The following is a 16447-nucleotide window of genomic DNA, read 5'->3' on the forward strand; positions in this document are numbered from 1 at the left end:
TCCCCAGAGCCGAGCGGCCCCAGCCCTCGCAGCATCTCTGTGGCCTCCTCTGGACTCGCCCCAACAGCTCCACATCCCTGTTGTGTTGTTGCCCCAGAGCTGGATCAGGGCTGCAGGGGGGGTCTCCCCAGAGCGCAGCAGAGGGGGAGAATCCCCTCCCTCGACCTGCTGCTCACGCCCTGGGGATGCAGCCCAGCACATGGGGGGTTCTGGGCTCAAGAGCACAGTGATGGGTCATGAGGAGCTGCTCCTCACCCAGTGCTGGGCTCCTGCTCTCTTGCTGCTGTATAATCCTACCAAGAGCCCAGCACTGGGGTTTAATTCTGTCACCTCCACTCCCAATGACATGAATCCCAGTAGTTTACAGGCAGCTACCAAACAGAGCAGCAACAGGCCCTTTGGTGAGACAAAAGGGTCTTCATCCTGCTCCTGCTGGGAAAAAGCCACACACGCTCATGGCAAGCTTAGAGTGGGCAATGCTGTTTCATGTGTTTTTAACACTAGATCCAGAAGGCTGCAATGTCTTAAGCCTTAGCCTAAACCCTGAACACATCCAGCACAGGTCCTGGGATGTCCCTTGCTTCTCTGGGCAACCTGTGCCAGCACCTCAGCACCCTCACAGGAAGAACTTCTGCCTAAGCTCATCTCAATCTCCCCTCTGACAGGCTAAAGCCATTCCCCCTTGTCCTGTCCCTACAGGCCCTTGTCTAAAGCCCCTCTCCAGGTTTCTTGCAGTTTCTTCATAGCTGTATGAAGTCAAACTACCACAGCAGCATACACACTCATGTTCAGAGTATCCTCATGTTCAGAGGACTGTGAGGGTCATGAGACACTAGAGAAGCTGTGGATATTGTTGCCCAGAGAAGCTGTGTCTGCCCCATCCCTGGCAGTGTTCAAGGCCAGGTTGGATGGGGCTTGAAGCAACCTCTCTAGTGGAAGGGGGCCCCGCCCATGGTAGGGGGTTGGAATTGGATGAGCTTTAAGGTCCCTTCCAACCAAAACCAGCCTGTGGTTCTGTGACTGTCCTGCTCAGGACTGCAGAGGGTTCCAAACCTGGGGAGAACAAGGCAGGGAGTATGTGTAAGAACCAGGCTGTGAAAGCAGCCCACGTGTCTCTGAGCCACAGGTATGTGTTTGGGGGGACAGGCACTGTTCTCCTCTCCAAAATTCAATGCTCGAAAACAAGAAAGATTGCATTATTATAAAAACTGGTATTTCAGGCTATGCCCCCATCTGCATCCACTTGCTAGGAGAGGGAAAATGGGGGTGTGACTAGATTGCTGTACTAAATGGAAAGAAAAGATTACACATAAGCCATTTATGACAAAAACCTGCACCATCTGAAGGATTTGCCCTTATCCCACTAATAAAAAAACATCAATCCTCCAGCCAAAACAGCAGCAGATCTCTATTGAAGAGCAGACAAGTCCAGTCCAGCTTGTGGGCATTTGCACATCTTCCTTGTGCACTTGGGAAGCGCCACTACTCCCACAGTGGGATCCAGCCTCCCCAGCAGTGAGTCAGATGCTGCACCCAGCAGACCACTGCCAAAAGCATCGGAAATCTCACCAGGAATAGAAGGCAGGGGGTGGAATTTTTATCTTGGGAGCAAAACCCAACCCCAAATCTCTAAATCTGGGGCTGTGGTTTGACAAGCACTACACAGATCTGATCAGGCTTCAGGCAATAAATAGTACAGTATTTCCCATACATCTATAATGGTGCTCTAGCAGCTTCAAGATCCAGAGTCCAACTAATCTTTACTAGACTCAGCCTAAATAACCACTTAAGCTCAAACCATCTAAGGTATGCTGAGCTCTAACAGCTACTGAAAAGCACTGCTGAAGCTTTGATTCAGTCCCTCAGCTACGCTGGTCAGCCTGTACTTACTGACTGTCCCCTGGAAGAGCTCTGGGCACTAGAGGTGTAAAACCATTGTCCTGCCTGGGTTTTGATGGCACTAAAACTTAACAACTTAGTAAGCAATTTCTAGAGGTTTCCATTTCAAACCTTCCAAATCTTGAAGCCAAATGAACTTTTTCCTTGATTTTTTTGGCTACCTGAAATTTGCACACATCTCACACAGCTGGCAACAGGCACCACTGCGCGTGGACAGAGCACCCGAAGGACACCCACCTTCGCAAGCCCACACTGGGAATAGCAGGGAAGCCTCAAGAGGAACCTAATCTTAAAGAATCAATTCCCAAGCAAAGTATTTGGTACCTACAGGCAGGTGAATCTGAGGCACGTCAATCTCCCCAGGGGATGAAAGTGCATGCAGGCTGCCATGGCCCCTCCGGAGCCCCTCTGCTTTGTGGTCAGGGAGCTCAGCGACCCATTATGTCCCAGTTTAACTGTCACCAAGCTGAATGCTTGGGCAAGAAAAGCCCAGCCAGATAATCTCATTTATTCTCTAATCCACAGCACCCTTTCAGCCCCAGTGCTGAGTGCCCAGCAGCACTGACCGCTCACTGCATCCCTGCTGTCCCCAGATGTGATTTTGGGGTGGAGGGAAGTCCAGTGCTTTCTAAAAGCAATGGGAATTGTATGTACCCACCCAGGTGATATTAGCAGACCTTAACCCATGATTGTTCCAGAGGTTTCAGTGCAGACCTGTTCTCTGGGGTCACTGTTAACAGAGTTATACCCTCTCCTCCTGCCTGCCAGCATCCCAGTTTCACCCCAACACCCACTTTTCCTGCAAAGCCCAGGAAATGAGGTGGGCCTAGAAGCAGTTTCGCCAGCAGCAGTTCGGATCCAGGGAAGAAGATCTTAGCTCACACTTCTGTGCTTCAGGCACAAGTTTAAAACTAGTTACTACAGGAGGTGGTTGCACATCAAAGGGCACGTGCATGTTTAGGTAAAACAAGAATACGGTGAGTTCCCCTCCTGCCCTGAAAATTACATGTTGCATTTCTGGCTTAAGTGATAGATTAAAAACTGCAAGTATTTCGGGTGTCTGGATCACCTGAGAACTTATTTTAGAGGTTAAAGATGCTAATGAGGGTACAGAACTTCTCCCCAAGGCAAAGCAACGATTAACTCAAAGAGATTGCCAGGCCAGGTTCCAAACCAGCCTACACATGGTGCAGTCTAATTATCATTATTCTTAAAGAAGAGCTATTTTGGTCTTGCATGAAGTTACAAATACAAAGAAGAAACCAACCAGTTTCAGCAAGACAGGCTCAGCCCACTTCATTTTAAATCCTCGGTCCAGGTCTGCTCCCAGTTTCCTGCCCCACATGGTGAGTTTTGCTCCTCGTCCTCCCCACTCACCCATGCTCTGGCTCCTCGATGGGATCCGTGAACTCTGAGTGCACGGTGGAGTCAATGGCACTGTCCGTTTCTACTTCGTCGTGCATCTCGTGGTGTACGAGTGTGCTGGTGTCCTCATCCGTGAAGGTTTCACACTCGCTGTACGTGCTCTCCGAGCCCATGTAAGCACTGTCAGTCACCTCATTTGCCTGGTAAAAACACAAGAGAGAAAACAATAAGAGTACAGATACACAGTTGTGTTGCAGAGCAGGACAAAACACATTTGGTAGCTAACTACTGCTGCGGTGCATTTCTAAGCACAGAAATCCAACCTTCAACCACAGTGTGAGCCCACATCCAGGTTTGGCTCCATCTCCAGGTCCAAGGACCCAGCATCACCCCGGGGTGCACCATGGCCTTGAGGCCACATGTGCTCTGTAACAGCAGCATTCGGAAAGCAGATTACAGAAATACATACTACATCAGAGCTGGAAGGAGATCTTCTTGTGGGGAGTATGGATTTGTTGAGTCCAAGAGGGATTACCCACTGCTTACTCAGCGGTTTTGGCCACCATTGCTTTCACCTGCTCCATTTTAACAGGACACATTATTAACATGAATTCTCTGCAAAAACCACCATTCAAAACTAGCAATTAGACCTTAAAGCACTTCTCCCCCTAACACAAGAGCACCTTCCATCCCTCAACAGAAAATAAGCTGATTTATAAAGCTTCTAATTTTCAGGGAGCACATCAGGTCGACACTCAAATACAATTATGCTCAAATACAACCAGGGAGAAGGGAGGTAAGTTGTGTTTACAGCCCTATCGGAGTCTACGTTAATACAACCACTCCTAAAACCCTGGAACACTCCATGGCAGCTCAGCTTCTGAGACCAACAACCAGAAGCTCATCACATCCCCTAGTGATCCCACATAGGACCCTGCCACCAGCAGTCACCTGTTGGCCACAGTATTTGCCTCTTCCCGCATATTTGGGCAATGTCTGCTTTTCAGGGAAACCCAGAGCCTGCGCTCAGTCTTGGGTGAAGGCAACTTTCACCTTCCATCCCTCAACAGAAAATAAGCCAGTTTATAAAGCTTCATTACAGCATCTAATTTGCAGGGAGCACGTCAGGAGGACACTCAAATCTCAGCACACCAGCACCTCGGATGTTTTGCATGCCTTCACCACATCCACTACCTGCAGCAGGCTCTAGGAAAGCAGCACGATTTGCTTTTCAAGACACCACACTAGTAGCATGGAGGACTGGGTTTTCCTCCCAGCTCAGCCCCTCAGACAGGCATTCATCTTTGATGCTTGTACATGTGGGCAGGGATGGTCCTGCCTCGACACACCAAGCCTAGAACTATCTTGATGTTCAGAGGAGAGCCGTGGGGGCATGAGAAGAAACACCCTCCTAAAGTAACAGTGCTTGATGCATCAAAGCACCAGCTCATTTCCCAGCACTTATGGGTTATCCTCAGTGCACCTCTGAACAATCCAAGTAATTTTCGGCTCTGGGATCACAGTTGTGGTGGGATCTGCCAGTGTCAAGCTCCAGCTGATCCTGTGTCACTGGAGATTTCGGGCAGAGGGACGGGAGCCCACGTGCCTGGCCTCCCAGGCTAGATAAAGATAAAGAGAACCTCATGAAAAGCTGTTCACTCCATCTGAAGTTTGCCCAATGGATCAAACTTGCTCAGCTGCTGGCTGTCCCTCTCCAGCACGGCAGCAGGGCAAAGCAGCAGCACTTGGAATGCAGGCACCAACACTGAAGCAAACCTCTTTTCTGCTGCCAGAGGCACACAGAGCAGCTTTCAGTGCTTTTTTCCAAGGATTTTCAAGAAAAAAAAGATTTCTCAAAGTCCTGTATTACAGCAGGAAAAGAAAACACACACACAGACGAACCATCCTTGCAACAGCAGAATGAAAAGTTATGTTAGAGCTGTTCATTCAGAGCAGGGTACAGGAAAACACAGACCAAGAGAACAAATGTCCTGCTGACATTCTGTTGCCTACACTGTGTAAACCAGCCTGATCCTCCTCTTTTGGGTAAAGACTCTGCAGCACAAAGAACTGCAGCTTTCCCTGCTGCAAAGCAGCTGAAGACACAACCAACACCTCATTTTGCTTCCCCACGAATTCCCAGGCTGCTTCAACATGCATGAGGCCACAAAGGGAGCGCAAAAACTTGTACACATGCTCTGAAAACCTCAAAAGGATGGAAAGAGAAATGCTCAACAGCGTTCCTGTTCTACATGGGCACTAGGGAGCAAAGCAACCTAGTCAACAGCCTCGCTGTGCTCCCTGCTGAGCGTTCTCACCAGCCCCTGTGCCAACTGAGGTGGGTGATGGATGCAGACAGACAGATGGACAGGAGCCCCTCTTGGATGTTTGGCTCAGCTTTCAGGGACCCGCATTGACTTATAGACATCAGCATCTCTCTAGGACACCACCCTGAAGTCAAACATGACATAAACCTTCACGGGACCAAAGTCACATGGGGAGGAGGCTGGGTTGTTCAAGTAGACTAAATTCAAACAGAGGAAGGGCTGCTGTGGTGAATGTCACTCATAGCACAGAAGAAGGTGGCTTTCACTAGCCTTTGAGACAAAAACAAAAGCCTCCTAAAACCCCAGCTACTTTTAAAAGCATAAATCCATCACTACTGCTTATATACCTATAGCTGGGGACTTGCTTAAGTGCTTTACTGGATTTATGCTGCACTTCCTAGAAACACTCCCAGGCTGTTAATGCTTGAGCAGGAGGAGGATGAGGGAGATCCGGAAGTGGAGGCTCGGTCTGCTGGCTTGCTCATGGGCAGGTGAGGACATTGCACCATGTTAGGAGAAAAGCCTTCCCTCTGAGGGTGCTGAGGTGCTGGCACAGGTTGCCCAGAGAAGCTGTGGCTGCCCCATCCCTGGCAGTGTTCAAGGCCAGGTTGGACACAGGGGCTTGGAGCAACGTGGTCTAGTGGAAGGTGTCCCTGCCCATGGCAGGGGTTGGAACTTGATGAGCTTTAATGTCCCTTCCAACCCGAACCATTCCATGATTCTATGATCCTCTGATGCCTGAGCTCAGCCCGCAGCTCCCCAGCCTCCAGAGGAAGGTGTGCTTGGGTAATTCAAGTGCTCTTCCAATACATCTGCAGCATACACCAAGTTTAGGAGAGACCAGGCTTCAGCATATTGGACAACGTTGTGCTGCAATGTTGGTTACGTTTGACTTTAGGAGAAAAACCCCATCTCCAGCCTGCACCAGCAGCAACGATGCTTCGTGCTGGACTGGCACAGCTCTGCCAGGAGGGATGCAGCAGGGACCCAACACAGCAGAGAGGGCCCAAGAGATGACAGCAACTGTCCATGTCTGCACATTTCCCTGCTTGCTTCAGAGGGATGCTTTCTGCCTGTTTGAAAAGTTGTCATGCCAATTGGAAATGATTTACTTGCAGACTCCAAAGTAAATGTTGCCGGGTTTGTTGGTTTGTTTTTGGCTAGTTTTTTTTTTAAATAAACCCTTCCCACTAGAAAAGCTTGAATTTAAGCATAACTTGAAGTATTATAATGAGCACAAAGTAAAGACAACTACTGCAAAGAAAGCAAAAACCCCAGAACACTCCAATTCACGAATAATTTGACTAAAACCCACCCATTGCTGACCCTCTCAACATGAAGCGTAACAGGAGCTGAACAGCTCAGGGCATCAGCGCCCTTAGTTAGATAATTTATCTATCAAACTATAACAAAACATCTTACTAATGGGAAATACAGGCTGAATGAGGAAGCAACGCTTTAAGCTGTAAGTAGTCACAGTAAGAGCACATTAACAATCCTTCTTCAGCCACATCAAGGATGTGCAGCCATTGATTTATCTAAAAAGAAATAAAAAAGATGCCTGTCACACAATTTGCAAACTTTGTGTTTAGCAAAGGAGAAAAATTTGTCTCTGAGATTTCAAACACAACAGCTTTATTAAAATTAAACCGATGCAGTCAATGAGTTAAGAGGCAGTTGAAACCATAAGCAAAGTCCTTCTCCTGAGCACAAGCGTGGAGAACTTTGCTTTACATTTCATCACAGATTAAGTAACTAAACCCCAGGAAAAGATGCAAGGAGGAGATAACGCAAATCAAGGGGGTAAGGTATTACCAGTGCTTGCTAAAGCAAAGCAAACCTAAGCCTCTGGGCCCCAAGTAAAGGTGCAGCCACAGGTCGCACAAAGCTCTTGTTTATGGCCCTAGAGCAGCTGGTGTGTGCACTGACCCTTTAAACCTCCCTGCCACATCTCTCACTTGGCCAAGCTGTGAGCAGCTTGTACCTTTCTGTGAGCAGGCAGAGAACAAACACTTCTCCAGATTAAAAAACCCATGATACACTTAAAGATGGCTGTGGGCTTAGGACAGCCAGGCCAGGCTGCAAGTGCTGCAATGGGCTTGCCAGGAACACCCCAACCAAGTTCAGAACGGGGTTGGTGTCACCAGTATCAGTGTATTTCATGCTTTTATCAAATGAAACATACCCATAGATGCTTCAGGTAAACCTCAGACCTTAAACCAGGGACACTACACACACAGAGAGAGCCCCTGAACTAAGACAGGATCGTGGTTCACCTCCTCTAGTGCTAGACCTGTTTCCCCTGCTGAGCACAATGTTGGCCATCCAGGCACAGCTCTGCCCAGTGGTGAGCCCTGCTGCTTCTAAAAGGAAATAGGAAATAAATGGATGAAAAGGAAGTAAATGGATGAAATCAGCATTGGGGTGACGCAAAGTGCCCCAATAAAACTGGTGAGATGATGAAGCACTTTCAGGAGACTTCTCCAGAAGCAGTTCACCTATTCCAGGCACTTGATTGCATGTTGGAATAAAGACCATTTGATTAAGTGTTGTAAAGTGCTATTAAAACCCATCTTCATTAAAAGAAAGGAGTATGAGGAGAGAAAACAAGACTATTGGGAATCACCTGCAAGGTCTAGGCAGGGACAGGTTAAGCTCTGACTTGTGATGGGCAGAAGCTTTAGTCCAAGCTTTGGCAAAGCATTGTCTTGGAGAGAAGGGCAAAGTCTGGCTCCCAGGAAGTTTCTCCCAGGTATTTTCTGCAGGGCTGGTCCCTGCTTGTGCCTGGAGCCACCCCAGCATCCTGAAGCTCTGCTGTCCTTGGCCACAAACACTCAGAAGGTCGGGAAGGGGAGTGACGGGCACAGAACAGGAAAAACAACTGTTTTCCCATCAAGTATGGGCCTATTTATGATGAACACCAGCTCTGATTGCACACAGGACAGACTAGCTACAAAAAAAACCCTCAAGGACACCCTCTCCTGACTGCAGGCAGGGCCCTGGTGCCAGTACCAGGCTGGGAATGCTGCCCTGCCTGGAGCCAAGCCAATGCTGGCCCCATGAGCACCCGGAGACCCGCCACAGCTGTAGGACAGGCTCAAAACAAAAGAAGACATGAAGAGCATCCCACTGCTTGGTGCAGCACCTGACATCGCAGAGGGGGCTGGCACAGCTAACAGTACCAAGGCATCAGCCAAGTCCTGCAGCAGGCAACCTGTCCTTACATTGGCTTTAAACCAATTCAAAGCCAGGGAGAATGGAGTTGGGTTGTGTTTATAGTCCCACCTGAGTCAACATTAATACAACCACTCCCAAAGCCCTGAGACACCCCACAGCACCTCAGCCTCCGACACCAGCAATGGTCCAGAAGCCCACCATGCCTCTGAGTGATCCCACATCAGACCCTGCCACCAGCAGCTATCTGTTGGCCACAGTATTTGCCTCTTCCCACATATGTGGGCAATGTCTGCTTTTCAGGGAAGCCCAGAGCCTGCGCTCAGCCTTGGGTGAAGGCAACTTTTACACAGCTCCTGAAGTTGGGTTTTGATGCTGCTACACTCAGTAATACTCCTTAAGACTGGGCAAGAGAACCATGCACTGCATCTGTTGGGACAAACTGAAAACACCCACCTCCCCCCAAAAATCCAAACCAAAACCCAACGCACAACACACCAGATTGTGCAGACTAACTTCAGCACCTCAAAAACCTGATCTACCGTCCCTCCCGGTTCAACTCCCCCAAGAAGATCCAGGCAGAGCGGACTATGAAGATCCCATCGTGTACACACCCCCCATGGACTACAAGGAGGAAGGATATGTCGCACACACCAACACACTCGGTAAGAGAACAGCAAATGACACAGTCTGGTTCCACCGTGCCCCTCCCCAGCACCTCCAGGACCAAGAGCAATCCCTTTAGAAACCCTTGCTTCGTGTTAGCGCTCAAAACCCACCTGCGGACACATCGCCTCGTCGCCCAAGTCAAACCCAGCTCCAGGAGCTGCTGGCTGCTTCTGCCAGGCAGGAGGGAAGCAAAGTCCAGGAGACTCCAGGCATGAGACTTACCGGCTCAGCGCCGGTCCGGAACAGAGTGCCTTTTGTTCCCGACCTCCCAGCCTCCACGATAAGGAGACGGGAGCTAACACACGCTTCCCTGCCCTGAGACTGCAGCCCTCCTCCTTATGTGAGTACCAAAATAAAACCACACTTCCGAAGCTCCACACAGCATCCAGCCCCACACACTTCTGCCCATGAAACCATCACCAGTGCAAAAGGTTCATTTGGAAGGGGACTTACAGAGGTTTCCAGGGCTTATCTCATCCTTCCTGATAGCTCTGGTGAATATTTAAACACTAAATGACAAATTCCTTCCTTAGAGCCACAAATAGAAAAATAAAGCAGGCTTGCCACGATCACCAGGGGAAGCTCAGGAGCAAACATGATCACCCTCTGGGTGACTCAGACATCAATCTATGATACATGATGACGATATTGACCACAGAGAAGGGCTGGTGCTTCAGTCATGGGTGCTTAACCAAGTTTACAAACACACCAACCCCACCACTGCCCCAGCTCCTCAGTGCCCTCACCCAGGCAGGGTGAAAAAAGGAGCTCCATCAGAGACAGCACCACAGGGTGACATGATCCACAGGGAGACCTGATCCACAGGGAGACCTGATCCACAGGGTCCTGCTTCCCCTCAGCAGCTGCTGGTGTATAGAACCAACATCCCTGAGAGCGCATGGTTTGCAATGCACCACTCAAACCCAGAAGTTTGGAGGGGTTTATCTGCTTTTCTGTTTCCTCTCTATAGAATCTTCACATATTTCAGACCTCAGGCTGCCCCAGTCACGTCTGTCAGCACAAATAAACTTATTTCCTCCCATTACCTTCCCAAATCACATTTTCTCCGGGTTGTCCTTTCTCTCCTCTGGTCCACATCCTTCCTGAAGCACAGTGCCCCGAGCAGAACCTACGACTCAGCAACACTGGAAGCGTCTTGTACCTTGATAACCAGTTGACCTTCTGTGCTGAGTCCAGGAAAATCTAGGAGTGCTGCTAACAAGTACAGCAGCAACAGAGTTATGCTTTAACCTGAGCTCTCCTTGCCCTGTCCACATCTGCTACTCAGCTGAGCAGGTCACTGCCCTTTTGCTTTCCCAGCTCCTCTGTGTGTGCTTCAAGACCTCAGGGGAAGGTCTAGCACCACTGTGAGGAGCCCAAAGGCAGGTATCCCTACAGCAAAGCTAATGAGGAAGCCCCAACCACTGCTGTTTTCACTCTTCATACTCTTACTGAGACACCTTTGCTTGCACCGTGGCTTGGCCTGCTCGGTGTGCTGCAGCCCCGCTCCCACGTTTCTCGGTCCCACGCACTGTGCTCACAGTTCAAGATAAGGCTTCAAGGCCTTTATTTTCCAGTCTCATTGCAGCCTGTTTTGTGCAGGGCAAACACTCCGACTGGGATCTTTTCCCATCAGCAAGTAAATTTCTCACCACCATCCTGGAGTCCTGCCTTCAGGGACACATCACACTCCCATCCTTTCCTCTAAGCAGTACTATGTCTCTATATATGAATATATGAAATACAGTAATTCCTTTGGTATTTCCAGGCTTTTTGTTACCAAGTTATCACCACGGACTGATTTTGGAGTTCATTTCAGGAGATTTAGTAACCTGATTACTGTATTTTCTTGTGCCTACTCAATACAAACATAATACAGACTGTTCACTTGTTTGCTGTTAAACTGTGCTCTGGATTGGCTAACACGATGGGCAGCTCCTTCACCTCTCCATGCAGGAGAGCAGAAAGACTCTGGCGACACTGGGACATGGCTCAGGGCTCCACATGCTTCCCCAGGGGATAGGAAGTTGAACAGACAAACTACATTGCATTTCACAGCCCTGTGGCCACCTACAAGATTTCGCGTGCAGAGTTGTTGAAGACAAAATTAACAGCAATTCCAGCAGCCAAACTGGAGAGGGATTTGTGATTTTCTTTCATTCAGACATGCCAATGCTTCTGGGTTGGCCCTGTGACCAGAAGCCTGTTGGGGCCAGTCCTTCCAGACAGGGGAACAGCACCGGTAAGGAAAGCCCGAGCTAAGGGGTGAAGAGCTGCAGTCTTTACACGCTGCTGCATCATCTCCATCCTCCCATCCCCACTGTCGCTGTGGTGGTACAGCAGTGCCAGCATGGCAAAGCACTGCAGACCTTCATACTTGCCTTAGGGTGCTCAGGACCACACTGTCCCTGGGAGAGCTGCTGAGCTGAACCCCAGGCCTGAGCTGAAACTGCCTTGGCCCTGCAAGCCCCTAGGCAGCTGGGAGGCAAATTGAATTTGAGGGCTGCAAAGCTTCACCCCATCTTTTCAGACTGGTTGGCCACTACCAGACATGCATCTGCTGGTAACAGTGGTATGGAGATGATGCTGTGGATTGCAAAGCAGGATAGGCAGAAAATACATACTCCAAATACTCTGTGCCCACCAGGCACAGTTCTCTGCCTTAGGAAAAGGCAAATATAGAATCCCAGACTGGTTTGGGTTGAAGGGACCTTAAAGCTCCTCCAGTTCCAATCCCCTGCCATGGGCAGGGACACCTTCCACTAGAGCAGGTTGCTCCAAGCCCCTCTGTCCAACCTGGCCTTGAACACTGCCAGGGATGGGGCAGCCACAGCTTCTCTGGGCAACCTGTGCCAGCGCCTCCGCACCCTCACAGGGAAGAACTTCTGCCTAAGAGCTCATCTCAGTATCTTCCTGGGGAGCCTGTAACAAGAAAGAAGGGCTTAGAAGGGCTCAGAGAGCCCAGGGCTCTCCACTGGGCTACCACAGGAGAGACAGTGAGTCTAGAGCAGACATGTACAACCACCCCGTGTTGGCTCCTTGCTAAACTCAAGCCACAAGAAGTGATAGCTGATGCCTCAGGAACAGTTCCTGCACACCAAGCTGTGGTACACTACCCCTCCCAACAACAGCTCCTGTGTTACCAGAGCACAGCTAGAATCCTACAAGTCTTTGGTTCCCTTTGCAGCAACTCTGAGCAGCTGGAGAACTCCAGCAACATGGATTTAAATTGTCTCACTCTGATACCTTTTGCCTTTCAAGAAGCATTAAATCCAATTGCTCCACGTTAAAAGAAATTCCAACTTTAACAGAGGCAACAGTTCTTTCAGCAGCAGCCAGCTGTGCCTAGCATGTCCCATCCTCCCAGAACACACACTACTGGATGTGGGACCTCACCAACAAACATTTCACTTCCCAGATCCACTCCAATTGTGCTGTGTGACTGGCTACTAAACACTGAGCCAGAGGGGGGGATCGGGCTTGCAGGGTGCCCCATGCACATGCCTGGTTATAGCATTGCTGCATGTCTGGTTAGTGCTGCTGCTCTGAGAAAGCACAATTCCCCTCCCGTGGCTGTGCACAGCTTCACGGGATGCATTTTCCTGGCTGCTTCCGAGCAGAGCCACAGCGGCTGCCCAGCAGATGGCAACAGCCCTGCACAAGGCACACAGCACCGCACAGCACTGCACTGCACCCCCTGCCCCTCATACACAGGGGGTTTGGCTGCCCTGTCTTGCAGGTATCAAAAAAGGGTCTTCCTATGACCTTGCTAGCCCAAAGCATGAGTTCCCATAGCTAAACCCAGCATTTGTGCTATCGACTGTGCTCCTGATGGGTCTCTGTGGAGCACAGCCTTGCACAAGCTCTGCCTCTCCTCCAGCCCACCTGCAGCTACCCATCTTCATAGAATCATAGAATAGGAGGGACCTTCAAAGCTCATCTAGTCCAACCCCCCTGCAATGAGCAGGGACATCTTCAACTAAATCAGGTTGCCCAGAACCACATCCAGCCTGGGCTTGAATGTCTCCAGGGATGGGGCATCCACCACCTCTCTGGGCAACCTGTGCCAGGATTTTACCACCCTCATTGTAAAGTATTTCTTCCTCACATCCAGCCTCAGTCTCCCTCTTTTAGTTTAAAACCATCACCCCTCATCGCCTGCTAAAAAGTCTCTCCCTTTCTTTCTTATAGGCCCCTCTTAAATACTGTGAGGTCTCCAGGCTGAACAACCCCAACTCTTTCAGCCATTCCTCATAAGAGAGCTGCTCCATCCCTCTGATCATTTCTGTGTCCCCCCTCTGGACCCTCTCTAACAGGTCCATGCCTTTCCTGCACTGAGGACTCCAGAGCTGGACTCGGTACCCCCAGCATAACTCCAGCAGCACGCCAAATTTTTGTGGCTTGCTTTCAGGTTGGGAGAGTCAGTCTTGCTGCTCTGCATTGCTCAAGTGGGCTCATCCATAAGGCACAGCAGGTATCATGAAAGCTAACTCCAAGTTCTCCTTGCCCCCCTGCAGAGCACTGCAAATGAGTTCATGTACCTCAGACCTGACTCACAAGCTTCATGGGAGCTTGCAAGGGAGGCAGGGATAACTCCTACCTTCCAGTTAGTCAGCACTGGCTGCACAAACCCAGTCTGAGGGAAAGCAGGCGAGGACACAGGTGTGTCGACAGACTCCAAGCTCCCTTTGCAGTTTTTTTTTCTGGGTAGCCAGAAATGCTGTCATTATTTTTTGGTGGCATTTCCCTGTGTAATTAGAAAGCTTGTCATCAGCTGCCTGCAACCACCTTGGGCAGGGAGAAACACACTACTTGGGGCTACAGGCAGGAAACCCTGCAGAGGTGATGCTCTCCCTGCTCCGCAGTGGGTGTACAGGGATGAGATTCCTCTTGCACGCATGACAGTGGAGCACTAGGGACTGCCACAGCTGGATGCACAAGAAGCCAGGTGGCTGCAGGAACTGAGGCCTCTGCGGTTCCACCCCTTTCGAGCCCCTGTCTCAGTGAAGCCATGCTACCAGAAACCCTCTTTGACAGCAGTTTAACAGCCAGACCAGCCTGTAGGACAGAGCTGGCAAAGTGCAACAAGAGCCAGGAGCTCCATGCCACACCGGGAGCCACACCAGTGGCTGAACTGTGGAAGTACCTAACATTACAAAGGTCCCTGTGTGAAATGCCAAAGTCTTGCCCCCTTCAAGAGGTTTTTATGCCCTTACTTTTGCACTTTACGATGCAAGTGTTGGTTCTCCTCCCTGAAGAGCAAACAGGGGCTGACAGACACCAATAGTGGGTGCTCAGGGTTTTCCATAGATGTTCGGTTCCCACTGCTGACAGCCACCAGAAAAGGGGCTGAGTCACCAACAAGAGTAACCTTATTAACAGAGAGAAGACATCTTCATTTAGACTGCTTAAAGCACTTTTTTTACGATTGTTTGAACAAACATTTAGACGAAAAGCTCTCCATCAAGGCCCCAACACTTGTAAGAGCCAAGCACTCAAGCCACTCCAATTTTGTGCTGTTTAAGGAGGACCAAGCTGATACTCCAAATCCAGTAACTCAAATTACTTCCAGTACCACAGCAAAGCAAATACAGCATCTCTGCTTCAGCTCCTTCCAAAGGTCCTCTGATGTGACACAAGCTGTGCTTCTTCACCCCATGGCCCTGCCAAAGCAAGAGGGGCTCGGCCGCTGCCTGAACCCACCAGCTGTGTTTTGGTGGCTGAGAATGAAGCTGTTATGTTTAGCTGCCCATGTAGCAGCAAGTTTTAGGGCTGAAACAGGGACATTTGAGAATACAAACTGCTTCTTGGTGGTGTGGGAGCTCTGCTTGGAGAAAAAACAACGCCTTTGCTTTTGAAGGGTGCTTTTTCTCTGTCCTCTCCTCCAGGTGAATCCAAGCAAGGTGGAATAAATATATTGGAAAAGGCCATTTATCCGTTTTCTGTATTAATGGTTCCCAGAGTAGCAGCCTGCGGCACCTAATGACAAGGAGCCTGCTGGAGCCCTCCTGCAGCTCTTTTGCACAGTGCTTCAGTGAAAAACACTCATCTGCTGCTCCCAGCAGGTTGCTTCCTCATTCTCCCAACCGGCTTCTCTCATCCCCCCTTCCCTGAAACAGCTCAAGCTTTCCAAGGTACAGCACTACAGGACATGTGGAATAAAAGGCACGTTGGGAGCTCACGGCTCAGCCGAACAAGAACAAAACACCACACGCCCCAAGACACCAGTTTATTTTTACACACGCAATGCTGAGCGGTATTTCTTGGTCATGTTCTCAATTGCTAAACCTCTACAAAATCCTTCCAGGCTGGAAATTATTTCAAATCATGTATCCAAGACAACAGGGGTAATTCTTCCCTGGCATATTAAACGTAGACACCAACAGAGCTCTGATCTTTAGATGATTGCCCTGAATTCCGTGCAAGAATCCATTTACATCTTCCTCAGAAGGAGATTTCAGGACTCAGCACCTTTTCTCCTTTGGGTCACCTTGTCGTTTCAAGGAAACGATGGCCCAGCAGCAGAATTATTTCATCCCAGCGGGGCACACACCCGGCTTGTTGGTATTCCTGCCCAGAATAGCTTGCAGCACTGACAGAGCTCATCTGTGTTAAATTAGCCCTTAGAAAACATCCCTACTCTGAATCTCAGAGAAGACCGTCCCTTGACGCAGGTCTGAGGAGCAGAAAGCAGAAGCCCTTGCCTGCATGAGCACTGCGACTGTCACAGCCTCCAAACTGCTCAGTCCAGTGGACAAAAAGCACATTTGTGACCTTGTGCCAGATAGAGAACACGAAAACCCATCTCCCCTCCTGCCTTCCTGTCCCCCTTCTGCCCAGCTATTCCTGGCTTGTGTAACTCTCTCTCAGAAAGGAAAACCAATCTAATATGCAACATGCCCTTGAAAGCTTTCTGGGGGAGGAAGCCAGCTCTTAAGGCTGTCTTTATCCAAGCAGTCCTAAGGGAATACGGGACTTGCTCAGGGTGACACTTAAAGTCCCTTGACTTCATC

General features: G+C 49.7%; 1 protein-coding gene across 1 annotated transcript in view; it reads right to left on the reverse strand.

Annotated features, from left to right (window-relative positions):
• Window positions 1-16447, reverse strand: part of RAB11FIP3 (RAB11 family interacting protein 3 (class II)) — a gene marked incomplete at its 5' end in the record, with an annotated part of 55048 nt that overhangs the window by 20170 nt on the left and 18431 nt on the right. Inside the window, one exon of the mRNA XM_010020153.1 lies at window positions 3277-3464. Within this exon, the coding sequence (XP_010018455.1) occupies window positions 3277-3464 (188 nt within the window). The remainder of the gene's footprint in view (window positions 1-3276; window positions 3465-16447) is intronic.

Source organism: Nestor notabilis, unplaced genomic scaffold (assembly GCF_000696875.1).
Source record: "Nestor notabilis isolate BGI_N333 unplaced genomic scaffold, ASM69687v1 scaffold15268, whole genome shotgun sequence".
NCBI lineage: Eukaryota > Metazoa > Chordata > Aves > Psittaciformes > Psittacidae > Nestor > Nestor notabilis.